Source organism: Netta rufina, assembly GCF_964035555.1.
Source record: "Netta rufina genome assembly, chromosome: 21".
Lineage (NCBI taxonomy): Eukaryota > Metazoa > Chordata > Aves > Anseriformes > Anatidae > Netta > Netta rufina.
In genome coordinates, this window is record NC_140145.1 from 7,608,882 (window position 1) to 7,629,747 (window position 20,866).

Here is a 20,866-nt window from a genome sequence, read left to right on the forward strand (position 1 = left end):
TTGCTGTCTCATGCACTTATAGATAATTTACCGTGTTGATTGTATCCTCTTCATCCCAAATCTAATATTCGTAAGCAGGTATTTTCTTTTTGCAGTGACCATATGCTCCCAAACTAGTAATTTATAATAATAAAAAAAAATCCTAGCAAGCTATGTATCTCTGTATGCAATGTGTCTGGCGTTCATAATTTCTGCACAAGGGCAGAATTTGCTAAGCTTTTCAGTGCTTGGTATGGTGCTGATTGTTCCCTGAAGCAATGAATAAAAAGGTAGACTGAGTTCACCTAAACAGCTTGCAGCAGCTTCAGTAGAGACATTGTTGGGAAGAGGAGAATGTTAATATTAAAAAAAAAAAAAAAAAAAAAAAAAGGCTATATATGAATTCATGTGTTGAGAAACACACAGCAAGGATAGGATGCAAATGGCTCTTTTATTTAAAGTACCAGCTACATTTTAGTAGGACAAGTGATTTGAATAATTGCACTGTTAGGACTTCCTGAAAAACATTTATAAATGTTGGTTAAGGAGTTATTACTGAACTGTATATGAAACTTATCTAGGTGTGCCATTAGAAGTAGCTGAAATTTTAAGTTGATTTTTGAGACAAGCTAGATTCAAAGATCAAGGGTGATGTTAAGCTATTAGCCCAAAGATTAAAGGTTTTGTCTTTGGAGGAAATGTGGGTATTTTGCAGATTGAACATGTGAATGCTTGTTGTGTCCTATAGAAGGTTTTCTTTTTTGGAGAGGAATAATACTGACGTTTGTATTCTATAACCAGAGATATCAAGGCAGGAAACATCCTGCTGACAGAGCCAGGACAGGTGAAACTTGCTGACTTTGGATCTGCTTCCATAGCATCTCCTGCCAACTCATTTGTGGGGACGCCATATTGGTAAGCCAAGTGTTTTAAGCGTTTCTGGCTATGTGAAGTGAAAGGATCATTTACTGGGTATTTAATGTATTTGGACTTCACTGGAGCTAGCTTTGTAATCCTCTAGTTGTGGTAGTGATAAAATGTACTTTGCAAGAGATTAAATCGTAATTAGGTTCTGACTCCAAGAAATTGGGACTCCTTGTACTTGTAGTTCACAAAAAAAAAAAAAGTAATAAAAATATTTTGTTGTTCTGTTTACCCTGACTTTAAGTGGTGGGGGTGGGATTTAATAACCTGAGGTATATTTTAATCCCTCCCCCCAGTGGCTTTAACAGTTCGTATGTTCTTACCGCATCTGGCTGTTGAAATAACTGAAGTGTTTTTTCTTTCATAGGAAAGGCCAGGTTCATTGAACAAAACCCTTTGCAGATCCCTTGTATGCTTTTGATCTCTTACACCGAATCTGTGGTGTTTACACAACTGCATGCTATAATTATTTCACCAGAGTTGGCCAGCCAGCTAAACTATTGGAAATGTGGGAGGGCGAGATGGTGGCGATGCTCATGAATGGAGAGCTGGGCAAAGCACAAGAAAACATCGTGCAGCCTCCTTAGGGGGTTGTACTAGTGTGGGTGCCCAGCTGAGTGGCATTCTGAGGTCCATCCACATACAAACTGATCCTTGTTTCCAGTATCCCATGTTCATGGCTGGTATCTTGGGGAATTTTGTGTTCGTGGTAGCTGAAATCAGTGAAATAGTCTGTTTCATTGAAACACTGCTGATGATAATGTGTTCGGCTGAACAAAATTGTATGAGCATTGATTTACTATTTTAGGATGGCCCCAGAAGTGATTTTAGCCATGGATGAAGGGCAGTATGATGGCAAAGTAGATGTTTGGTCTCTTGGAATTACCTGTATTGAGTTAGGTAAGTTATTTTCTTCGCAGAAATTATGAAATAGAACTGTTTAATACTTAGAACTTTTCAGCTGAATTACAGTGCTGAAGACATATGTTTGCATCCTGTCCTGGTTTTCTCAGGGGCTTGAATTTTAGGGAAAAGAACTAAACGTGCGCTACAGAATTGAAGACCAAGTCTCCAACTTGATGTTAATTGAGATGGTGTTTTCAGTACCCAAAGAAAGAGTTACATAAACAAAGCAAATAGCTAATCTATATCACTAAACGTGTTCGCATTCTGTGAGAGAGGCAATTAACTTTTGAACTGAAAAACAGTCTACTTGCTGAACAGGTTTATAAATGAACCATTGAAAATACCAGTGTTAAAATATATTTAGTGTTATAAATTGATGTTGTTTGCCTGGAACTTTCGGATATATGAATCAGTCCTGCAATGATGGGAAGTTTGGGATAAGTAAACAGTTTCAAAGCTATATTCAGTGTACATTGCCATTTGTGAATAGATTTGGCTAGAAAATCACTTTTTACCAAAAGGAAAAAAAAAAAAAAAAAGAATAATCTAATTTGAAGTGTTAACCTATAAATCAAAACCAGAAGAAATTATGCTACTGCCATTTGAACAGACTTCCTAAAGCTGAACATCAATTGAAAAGGACTATGTTAGTATGGCATTCTATTTAAATGTACTGCGTGATATTTTCTAGGAACAAAAATACACTCATGGAAGCACAACACAGCACTACTTAGATGTTAGTCAGGACCCAGCTCTTTAGGAGCACGTAGCTGTAAGGTCCAGGGATGGTGAGGTTTATTCCTGCTCGTTGTACCTGAGGCTGTCCTGCCATCCTTGTCAGATCTCATCGCTTGTGCTCCAAAGCGACCACGCAGGAGGAGCAGCCTGGTGGGGCAGCAGGAGCTCTCAGGAAAACGCTAATCCATGTGAACTGCACAGTTTAGCTAAAAATGCTGTCTGGCATTCCAAACTGTCAACTTCATTTTCTTCCAGGACGCGAAATAGATTCTTTCTTCAGAGCAGAGATTTTTTGTTGCCAATATAAAGCAAGTTCAAGGGGTGTGACTGCCATGACAGAATCCTGCTCTGAGTGGACCGAGGAGATTTGGCTGGCTGCAGTGCTCCAGGAATGCAGTTAGCTCATGGCCACCACACCCCCGGGTGCTGTACTGCACGCTGCATTTTTGCAATACGAAGCGTTAGGCTTTGTGTATGGCTTCTAACTTGGTGGGAGGTGAGGCCAGGTCAAGACGGCAGAGTATTATAGGCTGGATCGGTGTGGTTCTCATGTGTGTTGGTTTGAGTAAGCATGGGAAGAAGGCAGGAAAATGAGACATCTCACAATCTTCTCAAACTGTTGCTTAGTCTTAGAAATGGCCCTCACTGAGGTCTCAGTTTCGCTGTTTCCTGAAGATTTGCACTTTATCCAGGTGAGTTAAGAGAAAAAAGATAGGGAGAGCAGCCAGTTAAAATAGTTTAATGGATCATCAGTCTGATCATCAGTCTGAGTAGAGACAACTGGTTATCTGACAGCTTAGAGCAGGTAAATTGCTGCATGGGGCTTAACTCCTCAATTTACCAGTTGTCAGGAATTTGTAGGGCTTAGTCTGTTCCCTGACAGCAACAAATAGCTGTGATCTCTGATACATAGGTTACTGCTACTATTCAAGTTAAAGAGCAGTATAAAAAACTATTTTTTCTCCTTTTTTTTTTCCCAGGAAGGAAAGCTTTCTGTTGCATTTTCACTGGTGCAGGAATGTCCTCATGGCCTGACCAGCTTCTCTGGAATGTTTATAGTGAGGCTGAGCTTTATAGGTTTACCCTATAAACATTCTGATGAAGCTTCAATTTTGTTGTTACAGTGAGATCATCTCCTTCCTCATTAAGTTTTCATGCTGTGTCAGTCTATAAGAGTAACACAAGCTTGAAAGAGAGAAGAGCCAAAGAGAATGCAACTCTCAAAATAGTATAGAGTTAGCCTGTGCCTGACTTCCTGCCCGGGTGCTTAGTCAGTTCAGTGTGATTCGATGGCTGTTGTAACCAGCTTTTTCTACATCACTGTTGTGATGTCCTGATAAAATGAAAAAATTATTAGCTTTTTAGCAACTCTAGTGTTGTGCTGTTTTGTTTTCAAACAAAACAAGCAAACAAAAGCAGAAGGGTGACACCAAACCAAGGATGTTAGTGGCTAAACACTGAGTATAGATCTTACTGTTAACTTACTCCTATTTTAGGACATTTAAATGAGTCAGAGAACTCAACTATGATAAACCACGTAATTTAGAAACTTGAGAGGACGAGGCATTTGATCTTCAAAGTGCTTTCATCTTCTGCAGTGGAGAAACTGATGGTATAGGACATATGCCAACATATCTGTCTGATTGCAGGGTAGGGTTGGTTTGGGGTTCCGTGTTCAGGCAACAGTGATTCTGCTGATGTGGTTTTCTTGTTAAAGGGATGTAAACTAAAAAATATAAAAGAGCAAAAAAAAACAAACCTGAGACTATCTCCCTATATAAAAATTATTTTCTTTTGTGTGTAGCGGAAAGGAAGCCTCCTTTGTTTAATATGAACGCAATGAGTGCCTTATATCACATAGCGCAGAATGAATCCCCTACACTACAGTCTAATGAATGGTGAGTATTACTGAGGGAGGAATGTTGTAGGGAACTGCTGTAAATGGAGTGCTTTGTCATGCTGAGTTCTTGAAATGGCTGGATTCCTATTGGGAAGATGTGAGCTGGAAGGTTCTTATTAGGATCGCTGTACACTATACACAAAATTGACCAATTACTAAATATGCATTTTAGGGTCTAGAATGTAGTAGGAACAGGACGAGCTGCTGGAAGAATGCAAGATCCTGTAATAAATACGATACATGGGCCAGTAAACTTGTGAAGCTCAGAGGCTAGCCAAAAACGTGGGGTTTAGTGTTTTTTGTTCTTTTTGCTTTTTTTTTTTTTAAATCACAAACCACACTGTCAATTCCTAAACCTTGTTTTGTTGAAGTATTGCTCTGAAAGATGAAGACACTGCTTGTATGTGGCAAGTGTCTGTTGCATAAACTTCAGAAGAATAAATCACAGTAGCAACATTTTGTGCCTCCCAGCCTCAAATGACTGTCTTTTTTGAAACAGTAAACTGATTTCAAAAGTTAAAAACTTCCTAATTATGTTTTTCTGAGCTGTAGTCCTAGGCCCTTAACATAATACATTGTACCTTATTTTTAGATTTTTTTTTTTTTCTACTTCAGAGATTTTCTGGTTAGGCTATTTCACACCCTGGTGCTTGACAAAACATTCGACTCATTTGCTGCATTTTTCTGACCAAAAGATGCAAGAACTTAATTTACTGAAAAATTGCGGTAGCAAAACCCCACATTACATGGTGGGGGGGCGGGGTGGGATGGAAAAAGAAAGAAAACCTGTACAGCCGACGTACCGCTATTCTCAGTGTTTAATCGTGCTCTTCTGGAAACTTGTGTTCAGGGGAAAAAAAAAGACGAAATAGGGAATTTTAGCTGATGGGGGAAGAGGTGGTGTTACTAAACAAATCGTGGCCTTAAGCCTTGCTTGTGACAGATTGCACAACAGGGTGGAAGTCGGGTCTGAAGGCATTTCAGGAATGGTGTGTTGATACAGTCTGAGGATGACACACACCTGCACACGGGGGGCAGAGCAGGGCAGAAGCTCTGCTTAGGCCTTGAAGAGTTTGTGCAACATAGAATTTGACAAGTTAGATGCTGACATGGAAATGAGTGGGTGTTTGCTTTTATACAAAACTTCTGCTGCTCTTGAATTGCCCCGTGTTTTCATGTTCTTGAGCTGAAACTTTCTCTGAAAGCTGAGGTTACAGGAACCTGCCCACTGGTAGCTGTGAGCTTTGGCTTGATTAGGGATGTCAGAGGCTGTGGTACAAGGTGGTGGGTCTGTTTGATTTCCCCCCACTCTTTCTACTAGCAGCACCCAGATGTGAATGTCTTGATGCCTTACTGAGCTTTCAAAATCAACTGGGTAGTTAATTCAGATGGATTTTTTTCCCCCTTTCCTTGCCACAGGTCTGATTATTTTCGAAACTTCGTAGATTCTTGCCTCCAGAAGATTCCTCAAGACAGGCCCACATCAGAGGAGCTTCTGAAGGTTGGCTTGCTTGTCCTTTTTGTTTTCCACGTGGTGTTAGAACGGGGCTGTGCCCTGTGACATTCTTCTGTCTCACCTACAGTACTAGGTTACAGTTAACGACGCTCTGCCCGTTAGCCTCAATGTCTTTGAGCTAAGGGTCCGGGGAGTGTAATCAGCTGGCATTCCTAGCTGTGCTGACCCTTAGCAGCATCTTGGGCAGCTCCCCAGGTGATTCTCCATGCCAGCCTTGTTCTCATGATGAGAACACGCAAGTGACACTGGCTGACCATCAACATGTCGAGGGTTTCGGTTGCTTAAGCTCAGTTTATCCTTCCAGTGATTATAATTAATCCTGACAGAGCTGCCATGCATTAGTTAACAAATGCCTTTCTTTACTTCCCTCTTTATTCTATGCTATATATACCCCTAAAGGCTTTTTATCCTCTCCCATCACCTATGTGCTTTACACGTAGGACTGAAATCTGCTGTTCTAATGGTATCTCTGGGGGAAGGGGGGCAGAGAGAGGCAGATTTTCTTCCCCATACTTCACCTGGACATGAATATGCCTCAACCATCTGCAGATTATCTCCTGCTTTATTTCTTGTTTTGTTTTGTTTTATTTTTCCTCTGGTATGCTGCAGATACTGGGTACCAGTGTGGTAGATGGTTGCAAAAAGCTGACGTGTTCCCTGAGCGAACACGACTCGCACAGAACTTAGGTGTTAGAGCTGCTTTATTATAAGTGTGACTTTGATGGATTTCCTCTGTGGCATCAGGTGGCATTCAGAATTTTGCTAGCTTGTCATTCTCTTTGCAGTGCTCATGACATTATTTTGGGGAATTTTTTATCCCTGCCATGTTTCTGCTAAACTGCCATTTTTCCAAAATACTGCATTAACTGAAAATGGATGCTATTTATGAAGGTTTTATCATCACCTTCTTGCATGTTTTTACTTAGCTGGTTCTGAGGACTTTTGCCTCTTTAAAAATGGTGCATTCAGAAAGTAAAATGCAATTACCCTGTAAAGGTTTTGGTGTGGGTGTGTAGTCCTGCCATTTCAGAATTCTGCAGATTGGTTTTATTTTGAGCAATGCACTGCAATTAAAGAGAACATTGATGGAAATTAAACGTTTGTGAATGTATTCCTTCCATATCTATAGTCTGAAACAGCTGCATGCCACTTTAGAGGGACAGGTAGGGAATGTGACATGTTGGAAATGGCAATACAGCCCTCCAAAGGAACAAAATGAAACTAGTGGTGATGTTAATAATGACTCATGCTTGCACAGCACATTTCATTTGGAGACTGGAAAAACTGCTTCTGACATACATAGGGAAGACTTGTTTTAACTATTAGCAAAATGTAGCTACCTTTGCAGTGAAATGTAGTGAATATCTCTCAAAAAGAAAAAAAAAAAAAAGCATAACATGGCTTTTAGGACTGAGTGTGCAGTTCACGGCCTATTTATGACTGAGCTGTATGCTTGAATATTTGATTCTCAAGCTTTATTAAACTAGGAAATTGGTTTTATAGGAAGAGTTAGCTGATATGTTCTTTAACATTCAGTTAGCGATGTTAACCAATGTAAGACTTTTAGCATTTGTATGTTATTTGCTGCTCTTTCCCCACTGAGACACAGCTAGATAATGTATCCAAATACCCAACATCCAAAGAAGTCTAATTTTAACCTGAGCCTGTTTTCATAGTACATGCAATACCACTTCTGTTTTTTTTTTTTCCCTGTTTTGTTTCACATCGTTATTTTTTGGTGGTTGTCTCCCATCAGAAAACAATCATTCAGAAATCTGTCTGGATCATGAAATCTAAATATAGTGACAATGTAAGCTGTCAAGGTATTCTCCTCCTGTGCAGAAAAGAGGGCTAACAAAACCAACAAGATTTCCTAACTGTTATATCCTCAAAGCATGTGCACTGGAGGCATGAGAGGTCCCTCACCTATTTGTGTGTTCTGCAGCACATGTTTGTTCTTCGGGAGCGGCCTGAAACAGTGTTAATAGACTTGATTCAGAGAACAAAGGATGCAGTGAGAGAACTGGACAACCTGCAGTATCGTAAAATGAAGAAGCTCCTCTTCCAGGAGGCACACAATGGCCCTGCAGTTGAAACACAGGAGGAGGAGGAGGTGAGAGAAACTTTGGATGTCATCACTGAACCAGAGAAAGATGATGCCATTTAAATAACTGTAGCTCAGATATTGCTAAAATGAATAGAGGACATTTACACACCTGGCTATAAACTCTGTCTTCCTGTCTGTACTTGGAATAAAGCCTACCTCAAGGCACATACAAGGACAAACAAGGTAGATGGCTAGTGCTGGCAAGAAGCCGTGCCATTTGCCCATGCCTGAACAGTTAACTTCCAGTTATGCAAATCTTACCTTCTTTTGTCCATTTATAAAGCTTTATGAGGACTTTTTCAGCAGCTGTATTTAGTCCCTAATTTGACTGTGTGTACCGGGCTCATGCTAGTCTTCTGGATACACCCAGAGAATGTTTTTCTGAGATTTAAGACAGAGAAATTCATACCTGATTTAAAAAAAAAAAAAAAAAAAAAAAAAGAGGGGGAGAAAAAGAATTTTATTTTTCCTTTGTTGGGTTGCATTCTGCAGTCACCACATGAAAATTCAGACTCCCTGAATTGCAGAGAGTCCAGTGCTCTCATCTACAGAAAGGAACTGTGCAAGGTGCAGGGTCCCAGCTGAACGCTTACTTAGATGATGCTGGTGTCAGAACAGTTTCTGGTGACACGCTGGTGCTGATTCAAGATAGAGTTCAGCTTGTTAACAGGCTCGCTGTTGAAAAGAACCTGACATCAGCCAGTTAATCTTGACAAGGTTGCTTCTTTCTCTCCCCAGCATCCCACAAGAGAAATGTTTCACGACAATGCCTGGAGGGTGGGAACTGCCATGAGATGGCAGGTAGATACCTATATAAAGGAATGGAATGAGCATATAATTTGGTAATGTCCACAGATAGAGCTGTAATGGATTTGAGTTTTCTTGTTTTCTAATTTTTTCTAATAATTCCTTTCTTCTAGGAACAAGATCATGGTGTCGGCAGGACAGGAACAGTGAATAGTGTCGGAAGTAATCAGTCCATTCCTAGTATGTCTATCAGTGCCAGTAGCCAAAGCAGTAGTGTTAACAGTCTTCCAGATGCCTCAGATGATAAGAGCGAGCTGGATATGATGGAAGGGGACCACACGGTGATGTCAAATAGCTCTGTCATTCATTTAAAGCCGGTAAGCATTGGATTTTTGGCTGGATAACTTTGAAAATATAGAATGGGAGTGGGTTTGTATTGATACAATGATAAAAAGTTATTGAGTGCTTCCTATTCTAAGTCATTATTGGCAGTTCGTGTGATGTGTCCCAAATACATTAATGTGCATTGGAAACTTTGGACGGTAGCTGTAAAAATCATTTCTATTAATTCAGTAACAATTATTTCGGTAATTGAATTGTTTCAAAATTGTTTGCTTGATCATGAGGACTTGGAATGGCAGGTTGTGAAAACATTCATTTAGTGAATGCCCTTACCTTGCAGAGCACTGCTTCATGGCACAAAAGAACGTGAGAGTTCCCCTGTTTTTCCTCCTAGTTAGTGAATTCTTAAATTTAAGACCTCCACTAGAGATTGAAATCTGTTCCTAATGCTCCCAACTTCCCAGCACTTGATTGGAATATTTGGTTAATGAGCGAAGAGGCACAGAAAAGGAAATGCAGCACTGTGGCCATGGCAAGCTGTGAAATCCCTTTGAGTGCCTTACCCCTCTGCATGATGAAGGATAACTGCAGATTGTCACTGAACCGTGCTGCTCTTGCTACGGAGGGGTTATCATACATTTTCTCAAACCAGTAACGTTTCCCTCGCTAATGATAGGTGTGGTTAGAATGTTTTGTTCTTTGCCCAGATATGCAACAAAGACACAGGTATTTCCTCAGGGAGTTAATTAGTATATCATATCTAACTACTAATCGCTCTGATGAATGACAAACTCAAAATAAGAATGTGGAATACACCATGACAAATTTTAAATTTTGCTTTGAGGTATTTCTGTAGTGGGTGTAATGAAAATCATCCTCTGTCTTTCAGGGTTACAGAGATGTTGTTTTTGTCTCTCTGGCTTGATATAATCTACTTTATAGCTTTTATGCTTTGTTGAAGTAAACTATTTAACTCAGTTTTCAGTTTTCCATTTATTTTTTTCATTTACAGCAGTAATTAGTAATTTTCCTCCTAGTAATAAAATTGCGCAATGAAATTTCCAAATTAAACATCCTAGACCACAGCTCCCGTTGCAATATATTCCTTTGTCCAACCTGTTGGCAGGAGGATCCCTCAGAGCCGATGAATGTAAAATGGGTTTACTTTCTTCTCTTTTAAATGTTTTTTGTAGCAAACTAAAACAAAAATATTTAGTAATGATGATTCTTTTTATTTTCTCGTGTTAATATTTGCTGATCAGGAGGAAGAAAACTACAGAGAGGAATCAGATCCTCGAACAAGGGCATCAGAACCCCAGTCTCCTCCCCAAGTATCTCGCCACAAGTCTCATTATCGCAATCGAGAGCACTTTGCTACTATACGCACAGCATCGCTGGTATGTTAAGCTTTTTATTTTGATGAAGTTGTAGAGGAAGGGATGCCTTTGAACACGGCACTATTAAACTACTTAGAGCTTTTAGGATTTCATGAGAATATGAGCTATCTTCATTGACTGAGATATTATCGCTGAAATAGCTTAATGGGAGTTAATAAAAGCATAAAGGAGACACCTGGACAAATGTAATTTGTGTATATTAGGTATTTATAAAACCAATAGGCTTAGTAGAATGCAAGAACCAGCTTATAATAATAATAAGCTGGCTTTTATTTTCATATGTATATTATGTACATTTGTGTATGCATGTACATATGCACACTCGTATTACATTGGGCTGAAGAGACATTATTTAGCACCAGCTTTATAACAATTGTACAGTTTTTCTGCTGGATCCCATGTGAGCTTATCATCTACAGCAGAATTCAGTTTTTAATCTGCTCTACTGCCATGAGGAGGTGTGCTTTTCTTTACAGCAAAATTACATTTCTTTACTGAATACTTTTCTTTTGTGGTCTGAAGACTGCTGAAAAGCAGAAGAAGCAGCATTAACTTACTTTGCCCCGATGTGGTTATCTTCCTAGGTGACAAGGCAAATGCAGGAACATGAACAAGACTCTGAACTCCGAGAGCAGATGTCTGGCTATAAACGTATGAGACGGCAACACCAGAAACAACTGATGGCATTAGAGAATAAACTGAAGGCAGAGATGGACGAGCATCGCCTCAGGTTGGACAAAGATCTTGAAACACAGCGTAACAATTTTGCTGCAGAAATGGAAAAGCTAATTAAAAAGCACCAAGCAGCCATGGAGAAGGAGGTAGGAGATTACAGTTTAACAGACTAGTCTACATTTGTTAATTACATTGAATTGTCCACTTCCCCTCACTGATGAACAGATGACATTGTAGTCTCTTACATGTCTGTTTTCAGGAGCCAAGCAAATTGCTAATTAGAAAAAGGCTAATACAGCACCTCCTTACACTAAGGGGTTTATGTAACTAGAGGAAAGGTATGTCCTTCATCGCAGTGCGTTATACTAAATGTTAGTATGCTGACCCCAGAAAAACTACTGTAAGGGTTTTCCTTTCTTTTGCCTTGTGTATGCTGTCAATAACTGACTGCCATCAAGTGTTATGGAGGCAGATGAGCCTGCAGAGAAATGTGCCAGCTGTGCTTAAAGGCTCACTGTCTAGTTGCTTGTGGATATGGGGGTTTTTATGCTTTTAAATAATTTATAATGAAGTGGTGCCACCTATAGAGATTATTATTGATTATTTGTTCATCTTAGATCTCTTGGTGGAGGGCTATGAATATAGCTGGTCATAAAGTGTTGACTTTGTTAGGAAAGAATAGCTGAACAATAGGATTGAGAAAATGAAGCACTGAAAAAGGACTCCTACTGGTGTATTGTTGGGGGTGGGAGGGAATAAGAAGAGGTTAAGGGCAAACTCCTGAGGCTTGTGCTTTTTCAGAGTCATGGTGAGTATTGTGGTTGTTGAACCATGAGTTCCAGGTCTTGGGGCTAAAATGGAACATAAGCTACGATTGATTAGGCCTCAGAAACTGATCTGCTTTTGGATTTGCTGTAGGCTAAAGTGATGGCCAACGAAGAAAAAAAGTTTCAGCAGCATATTCAGGCCCAACAGAAAAAAGAATTGAACAGTTTCCTGGAGTCCCAGAAGAGAGAATACAAACTCCGTAAGGAGCAGCTGAAAGAGGTAACCCGTCTGTAATGAGGAATGTGAACCAATAGTACAGTGTATGATACAGTGTGAGTGGTGAACGGTCAGAAATAAGAGTGCCAATGTGAGCAAGAAATCTTTACCTAAACTGCAGCAAGTTCTGCATTTCGTGAACAAAGTCTTGTATGTACTGTATTTGTTTCATGTCTTTGACCTTGGAGGAAGAAGGTTGAAAAAACAAAGATTAAGGAAGGTTATGAGCATTTTTCTCATACCTGGTTGCTGCAGATATTGAATGTGCACTGCAGCAGTTAGTGAAGTTTCTCATCACTAAATATTTCTGCAGCATGAAGAAAACAGAGCAGTAAAGGTGACTTGCAGATTATGTTTAAAGGCAAATATCTGTGAAAACACTTAATTTTAATGGGAAAAGCAGTCCGATAGTTCAGTAATCACTGTATTGTCGTGAAAACCATGACCTTTGTGAAATGCAGAGAAACTGTAGAGTCAAACTTCCTGATTCTTTTTATGGAGTGGCTGAAAGTGTAAGCACTATAAATAATTTTTTTGAAAGAACCGTTTAGAGCTCAACCATCAACTTCTGTGACGCAGCCTTGGAACTTTCCCCAAAGGAGAATATTCCCAAACATAGACATTTCCTGGGAGAAAAAGGCCAAAGAGCAGTAGAGCCATGAAAGATTTAACAAAAACTATAGTAACACGGGCTTTTTATAATAACATGGAATCTTTTCCTGGGCAGGCAGTAGATTACAGTGTAGCAAAAAAAAAAAAACCCTGATATACAGAGGAATTCTGTCTCATACTTCAGGTGAAATGTATCACAAATCTAGTTACTGTGTGGGCACCTCTAGCATGCGGTTCAAGTAAGCAGATTCTTTTGTGGCAGATGCCTCAAGCTGTGTATTTATTACAAATGTGGAAACTGTGGCCTTACGTTTCACCTGTGCACTTCTTTTTATTGTTTTTGTAAGTTATGAAATCTTAGTGAGTAGTCCCACCGTGATGAGTTCCTTACAAAATGTGTATGTGTTCTGATCAAGGAAGGTGCAGGAATTTTCTGTTGTGCTTCATGGGACTGGAGATTTGTGTGAACAGTGTTTGTAAATGAGATGGGGTGATAGTGCTTTTCTTCTCATCCCACTCCTTTGGGACCATGTATTTGGGGCCTGTATTTTCTGTGGCAAACCATTCTTTTTATGTTTTGAGCTAATATATATGTGTGGGAACTGTGGACGTGAACCCGATTTTGACTCATTAAAAGGGCCAATGCAAAACCAAACCAAAACAAAAGGCAGCTATGAATTGTCTCCTGGTGTTCCCTTGGATATGCGATATGATGCGTTTTGCAGAGGCTTAGATCATACTGAGCACGAGAAGACCGAGTGGAATGGCTTTGTCTGCAGCATAGTTTATTAGGCAGATCCACCCAGCTGTTCAAGGCCGAAGAGCTACTATTCCACAATTAATTACCTTACTCTTATCAGGAGCTGAATGAAAACCAGAGCACTCCAAAGAAGGAGAAGCAGGAGTGGCTCTCCAAGCAGAAGGAAAACATCCAGCATTTCCAGGCAGAGGAAGAAGCCAACTTACTGAGGCGTCAGAGACAGTACTTGGAGCTGGAGTGTCGCCGTTTTAAGAGACGGATGCTCCTCGGCCGCCATAATCTGGAGCAGGACCTGGTTCGGGAGGTAAGAGAATAGGCAGAGATGGGGCTCTGGAACCATCTGTGTGAAATGTATCTCATCTGCAACCCAACTCCAATCTCACCTAAGTGTTATTTACCAATCTGAAATATTTTAGTAAAACGATGGTTTGGTATTTTTTGCAATCGTTAAGAGTCAAATGTTCAGATTAGTCTCCTATTTTGAGAGAATTGTTAGGTCCAAAAAGTCAGCGGATGGAACAATTAAGGTCCTTTCCAGAAAGTGCTTACTGTTTTGCATCTAGAACAGGAAGAAGAAAAGTGAAATGAGGAAGGAAAAATTACCTGTAGCGTACTTCTGATAAGGTGTAGAAACCCTGCTTTGTCCTCAAATGTCTTGAAAGAAGTGCCCTTGTGAACAGAGTGAAATGTCATCTTGTACTTTGAGATTTGCATTCTCCAAGAAGCTAATAATTCCCTTTGCCGTCCTGGTAGGAGTTAAACAAAAGGCAGACCCAGAAGGACCTGGAGCACGCCATGCTGCTGCGTCAGCACGAGTCCATGCAGGAGCTGGAGTTCCGCCATCTCAGCACCATCCAGAAGATGCGCTGTGAGCTGATCCGACTCCAGCACCAGACCGAGCTCACCAATCAGCTGGAGTACAACAAGCGCCGGGAGCGGGAGCTGAGGCGTAAGCACGTCATGGAGGTCCGGCAGCAGCCCAAGAGCCTGAAGGTACGGCACGGTCCAGGGCTGCTGGGTGTGAGCTGCGGGAACGGGGTGGTGGTGGTGGTGGTGGTGGTGGTGAAGTGCTACGTTGCAGCTCGGTTCTCGTTTGCAGTGTATGTGAGCCCAGGGTATTTCGAAGCTTGTTAATTTGAAGAGGTGTCTAATTTGACAGTGAATATCTTGTTATAGAAGTACCTTGTTTGTCGAGTTGTGTGACCGCACCAGGTGTCTACAAGCACCATACGTACAAACAGTAGCAACGGTGAGCAGGGTTGCAGGGCGTTGTAGGCAGGCTGTAACAGCACTGTTCCCTCATTTTGTTTGAAAAGCTGTTATTCCCAGCAAAGCGTCTTCCTTTTTGTGGTAGTTTAAAATCTATTTAATCTTTTCAGTGTCATTTCCCCCCCCTCCTTCTTCCTACGCTGTGTTCTGATCCTCTTCTCCTCACATACGCAGGGAAGAGAATCCACTTTTCTATAATGAAGCTGTGTCATTAAAAAAAAAAAAAAAAGTGAAATGCACTATCAGTCTTGGCTTGCACACCTTGTTGATGGTTTTTATATTGAAGCTGGTATGTTAGCAAGCGTGGGGAAGAAAGAAAGATACCAGCCAACTGCAGTGTCCTCAGGAAGCTCCTAGCACTGACCTTTGCCATGAGGTGCTCCCATGGGCTTCTTGTAACTGCAGTGGCTGACCAGAACTATAGGGCCTCTGTAATTGAGGCTCTTACTTGTTTTCATTGCAAACCCTCACTTCATCCAAAGAAGTCCAGTGGTTTATTCTGAAGTGTCTAAGAATGGAGTGTAAGGCTTCCACATAGCTGCCTGGTACGTGTCCTTTGAGGAGGCAGACTGCTCTCCACCCAGTGTTCGGCTGTGCCAGTAACAAAATGGGTGATGGCATACTGAACACGAGATCTTTGTTGGTCTAGGTCTTCCTGCTTTGTGATATTTCACATCTGACTTAGTCTGCACCAACTGCAAGTCATCTCCTTGCAGAGAAGAAAACAAAACAGCTCGAAATGAGAACTTCAGCAAGAAAAAGAATGTTATTTGTCAATATTAGAATAATATTTAATAGTGAAAACCTAGCTTGTGAGTACAAGGGACCATCTGATCACTGTTGAGAATCTCCAAGGATATAAAGTATAAATAGCTGATGACTTCACAGGGAAGCTGCGCCGCACTCTGAGCTGAATAAAACTGAAGCAGCTGCATTAGGTTGATCCTTCGGAGATTAGCATGAATGAGTTCTGCCTCCCCAAGGTGATGCGGCGCAAACACGAGTGGGCAGCACGTCCCTTTGCGCTCCTCGCTGGCAGCAGGGACAGCAGAATCAGAGGCCTGTAGGGGCTTAGCTGCCCTCTCACCTCTGCGGACCACCCAGCCCCGTCCCTTCTGCAGTGAGGACAGGGCTGGAGCGTTTTGGCAGCGGGCACGGAAAAGCTCGCACTGTGCCTTGCATGGCTGTTGTGCGATTAGGGAAGGATTTCAGGCTTGAGCTGTCAATCCAGCACCTTTTGCATGCACACAGCGCTAATAACGCAGCCTGCTGGACAATTGTTCGGTTTGTAGTACAATCCCCCATTTATTGAGGCTGTTTCCTAGAATTAACTCATTCTCTCGCTTCTAATGCAGGCGAGTATTCTTATTTGCCTAGATAATTTGACTGTTTGTTCAGTTTCTCTCTCCAGCCATGTTTTCCCTGGAGGGCACATCTCAGGCTTTCCCTTTGTTACTTGGTGAAGGCTTTTGTCCTGAAAACAGTTTTTTTAACGGTCAGTGTCTGTCGCTGCTGTTACGGCACCAGAAGGACTGGTAACTAGAATTCAGTAGAAACTGCTCTGTTATTATTTTGAGCGCTTTAATTGTGATGCAAATGGCCTCTTGCTGGTGTTTCACAATACTAGGTCAAAATGATCTTGTCAGAAGTCTGACTGGAAACCTTACCCCTCCCTTCTGTTTCCTGTTGTTGAAGGCCTCGGGTTGGAAGGCAGTAAACAGGCTGGTGTCCAAGTGAAACTTCGCAGAAAGTGAGGACAAAATAGATTGCTGATGGTCTGCTGGGACCAGGTCCTTGATGGGAACGTGTAACCTGCACACGTTTCTCTTAGGGGCAGGGAGACACCACCTGAGAGGTTTCCTGGTGGGAAATAACATACTGTGAATTAGAATTGGCAAAAGCGATGTCTTCCTCTCCGTGATAGATTTGTTTGAATAAAACCCATCTCTGTCCTGTTTTCTGCATCAGGCTGGCAAGGTGGAGTTGTTGGTTTATGCAACAAAGCTTGGTGATGGCTAAATTGGGCTGGGTGCATTGTCTAAGCCCACCGGGTCTTTGTAGGTAGCTCCAAGTGCTGTGCTCATCGCCTGCCCTGCTCAGCCTGGAGCTAGTGCCAGGAGCAGCCAGTGGAGGAGCTGATGGGAGACGTGCACACATCTGCATTGCTGCTTCAGGTCTCAGGGCTCTCCCAGCTTATTCCAGGGACACAAATCTGCTCCTATGCTCTGTTCCTGCCCCAAGTGCATCAGGATGTGACCATGGTGGCTGACGGTGTGAATGGCCCAGGCTGTACTGAGTGTGCTGGTGTGGTTTGTTCTGTTCTGTTTCATCGTTTGGTTTTGTGTGGTGTTGTTTTTTTTCTGACCATGGAAAACTTGACTGTCTGTCAGTTACCTGCTGTCACTCATCACTTCTGGATTTGCTCGGGTTTTGTTATAAGTATCCCAGCCAGTCCTCCTGTAGAAAGATGCAGGAAACTCCACAACACCTTCCTTTTCAGGGCCTTAAAACGTTTGGCAGGTGTTACCCCTTACAAGCTGCTCTGCAGGCAGGTAAGGGAGGTGAAAAAAAAGAAATAATTTATCCAAGGTCGTACAGCAAAGTCGGGCCCAGGTACCTTTTCCAAGATTGATGTCTCCCGGCCCTGTGTGCAATAACACAGTTATGTCTCTGCACAGTACTGAGATGCAGCAAGTGCAAAAGGAAAACTCAATCTCCAGTAAGCCTCCGTTGGGACTGGGGAATTGTTTTGTTTGCTAGACTGGCACCATACCAGTGTTGCTTGTGGTATACATCTTCAAGTGTCAAACCTTTCCCAGCCATTTTTGCTTATCTTTATGAAAACGAGACTCTTAAAGTTAAGAGTTAAACATATCTTACGCTCATCAAACCCTCACTGGAAAAAGTGTTGCTCTTTTTCCCTGTCCCTTCCCATGCACCAGATCTGCTTCTTCTCATAACATTAAGTGCTGTTCATCTATATGTGCCGTACAACCATGGTCATGTGCAAGTATGGCTTTTGGTGCTAATTAATATTAGTTCTGTCCCTCAAGAACTCTTCTTGAAAAGCAACACCCAGCACTGGATCCAGTCCAGTGACAAATGTGAGGCTCTTTGTGCGGAGACAGCTGTATTTAGGCTGGAGCTTTGTTATAAAAGTGTCTCTATTGTAATTGTTTTGCACAGTGGCAGTGTCAAAGCAGCTGCAGCAGTAGTCATTGCCTCTTGTATATTTTGCTTCCCTCCTTGCACTGTAGATGTTAATATACATTTGTGTATTCTTGAACTCATATCCTTAATGTAATCCTAAATATCCATTTGAATGGATATTTCTCCCATTTGAAACACGCTGTTTTTTTTTTCTTTTGTTTGTGTCCCCTCCATCTTTCCAGTCAAAAGAACTACAGATAAAGAAGCAGTTTCAGGATACATGCAAGATCCAAACCAGACAGTACAAAGCACTGAGAAACCATCTGCTGGAGACCACGCCAAAGAGTGAACATAAAGCTGTCCTCAAACGGCTCAAGGAGGAGCAGACCCGGAAGCTGGCTATCCTGGCTGAGCAGTATGATCACAGCATTAATGAAATGCTCTCTACACAAGCTGTGAGTCGCCTCCGGGGGACCCAGGGTTCCTCAGCCAAAGAGGGATGTTTGCATTTTAACCGATCTGTATCCTGACAGCAGGCTATCTGCTTCCTTGCTACACATGCCATACCCTGCGCAGTCGTTCCTCTGTATTTAAAAAGCTGAATTCAAATACAGAGGAAAGAGGTGTTACTCCCATCAGACAGGTTGGAGCTGAAGCTGCTCTTGCAGAGATGCAAAGTGATGCATCCGTGTGGCTAAAGGTCTGCTTTTGCATGAAGTCTGACAGCGTGAATGTCTCTGTTAGAGCATCATTAAATCATGTGCAACTTGCTGTCATAAGTCGTTTAGGTTTTGATTTGTCATTGATACCAACCAAAGCATGTCCCACTGGTGGAAGATGCTCGGTGAGTCATGGAGGAGTTCAGAGGTTTGACTTTAAACCTGAAAAAAAAAAAAGTGTTAAAAGCGTTGTGAAGGCTCTGTAAACCCTTCTTAAAGAATGACCACCTGAGCAATTCTTTGAGTCCCTGCTATAACTGAATGTGCAGTTTTCTTTGCACTTCTTGCATATTGCATCCTGCTTGCCACTCTGCACAAATTTGACACTGTGAGACAGGGTAGCTGGCCTAATTTATGTATCAGAAGTGAAAAGTTCAGTATTGTATTGCTTTTAGGTTTGTGTCATTTTATTCTTTTGCCCTAAGTCATACATTGGCAGGGATATGAACTTAAAGTCTCCTGCTCACAGGAAATTGGTTAATCCAGTTGAACAGAGCAGGAGACCTTTTCTTTGCCTCTAGCAAAAGGACAGCTGTGGATATTAGCACCTCCAGCAGTCTGCTCTCTGCAGCATGGATCGTGGTTCCTGAGGCGCCACCGCTCATCAGCGTCACTTGCATCAGCACTGTGGGCTCACAGTCACCAGTCTTTGTCACTATAGGTTCTCTGTTCAGTGAAACCAAGTACAATGGAGACCAATTGTATTGCTAAGAAAACAAAGTCCCATCCCATTCTCTCCCTCTCCCCACAGTCCTCCCCGAGAGTGTCATGAGTGGTTACCCCATAGTGAAACATCTCTATTGTCTGCCTTTCCCAGCTGCGTTTGGATGAAGCACAGGAAGCAGAGTGCCAGGTTTTGAAGATGCAGCTGCAGCAAGAATTGGAGCTGCTGAATGCATATCAGAGTAAAATCAAGATGCAGGCAGAAGCCCAGCATGATCGGGAGCTGCGTGATCTTGAACAGAGGGTATCCCTCCGTCGGGCCCTCCTTGAGCAGAAGGTAAAATGGGCATGCGAGCATCATTAGCACACTCAGATTTCAGATCCTAAATTGCACTGTACCTATCAGCATAGAGAGAAATTGCTTTTACCTTGCTGTATACAGTAACATGGATCATTTGGATATTCGCCTTTCTGGGATGATAGCTCAGTGACACGCAGGCTAAACTTTGCCAGCTCAGCCATCCTATGTAAGCAGCTTCTGGCTGGGATAGAACTGCTTGAGGCATGCCAGAGCCGGAGGGAGTCATGCCTCTCTGCACAGAAGGGAAAGCAAACTCTTCATTCTGTCTCTGAGCTACAAATTAAAATCCCCAGTTTATAAAAGAACAGATATAACAACCTAACACAAAGTTTTTTGGTTTTTGCCTTGAAGTTTGCATGGTACAAGCAATTTAGGGGGGCAAAAAGGTGGCAGGGGGGCGGTTTAAAATGTATTAGTTGGTCTTGGGATTTGAGACCCTGTTTTTTATGGTAATATGTTTGATTATTTTGGTGTAGCTCTGCTCCATTTGTCAGTGTGCGGAGACCAAGCTGCAGTTCCCTACGAAATGACACTTGTTACAGAAACACTGCTGTCAGCAGCATTGCCCTTAAACTGCAGTAGCCAGAGCCACGAGCATGGGCAAACTGCTGCTCCCCGGGTTTCAACTTGAATTGGCTGTTATATGTGTTAAGGGGCTCCTTGTTGAAGCATGCTTTTCTATGCAGTGCCAGAAACATGGTGTTTATAGAAACGTGTGCGAGGGAGGGGTCTGTGCAATCCAGAAGAAGGGTAGTTAGTGCAGCAGTCAGTGAAAGGAAATGCACAGCTTTCCTCCTGCAGTTTTTTTCCGTTTTTGATTTGCTCTGTGGGTGCCAGCTGTCACCATTCACACAGCAGTCCCAAACTTTGCTGCTGCTCGGCGATTATTAAATTACAGCAATTACTCTGTGGCCTCGAGGTTCTTCACACTTCTCCCAGAGGCTAACAGATGGATGCTTGGCTGGTAGAGGGCCCTCGTTGGAATAAAACTGCTCCACCTCATGGTGAGCAGAGGAAGCATCTCCAAGAGTACAGCATGGGCCTGCTGTGCTTTGGT

At 42.0% G+C, this 20,866-nt stretch overlaps 1 protein-coding gene across 1 annotated transcript in view; it reads left to right on the forward strand.

The window, feature by feature from the left end:
• Nucleotides 1-20,866, forward strand: part of TAOK1 (TAO kinase 1) — a 64,967-nt gene that overhangs the window by 38,206 nt on the left and 5,895 nt on the right. Inside the window, exons 7-19 of the mRNA XM_084299493.1 lie at nucleotides 781-894; nucleotides 1,712-1,803; nucleotides 4,352-4,445; nucleotides 5,867-5,948; nucleotides 7,909-8,076; nucleotides 8,991-9,194; nucleotides 10,422-10,556; nucleotides 11,141-11,377; nucleotides 12,150-12,278; nucleotides 13,748-13,951; nucleotides 14,401-14,640; nucleotides 18,309-18,521; nucleotides 19,603-19,785. Of these exons, the coding sequence (XP_084155619.1) occupies nucleotides 781-894; nucleotides 1,712-1,803; nucleotides 4,352-4,445; nucleotides 5,867-5,948; nucleotides 7,909-8,076; nucleotides 8,991-9,194; nucleotides 10,422-10,556; nucleotides 11,141-11,377; nucleotides 12,150-12,278; nucleotides 13,748-13,951; nucleotides 14,401-14,640; nucleotides 18,309-18,521; nucleotides 19,603-19,785 (2,095 nt within the window). The remainder of the gene's footprint in view (nucleotides 1-780; nucleotides 895-1,711; nucleotides 1,804-4,351; nucleotides 4,446-5,866; nucleotides 5,949-7,908; nucleotides 8,077-8,990; nucleotides 9,195-10,421; nucleotides 10,557-11,140; nucleotides 11,378-12,149; nucleotides 12,279-13,747; nucleotides 13,952-14,400; nucleotides 14,641-18,308; nucleotides 18,522-19,602; nucleotides 19,786-20,866) is intronic.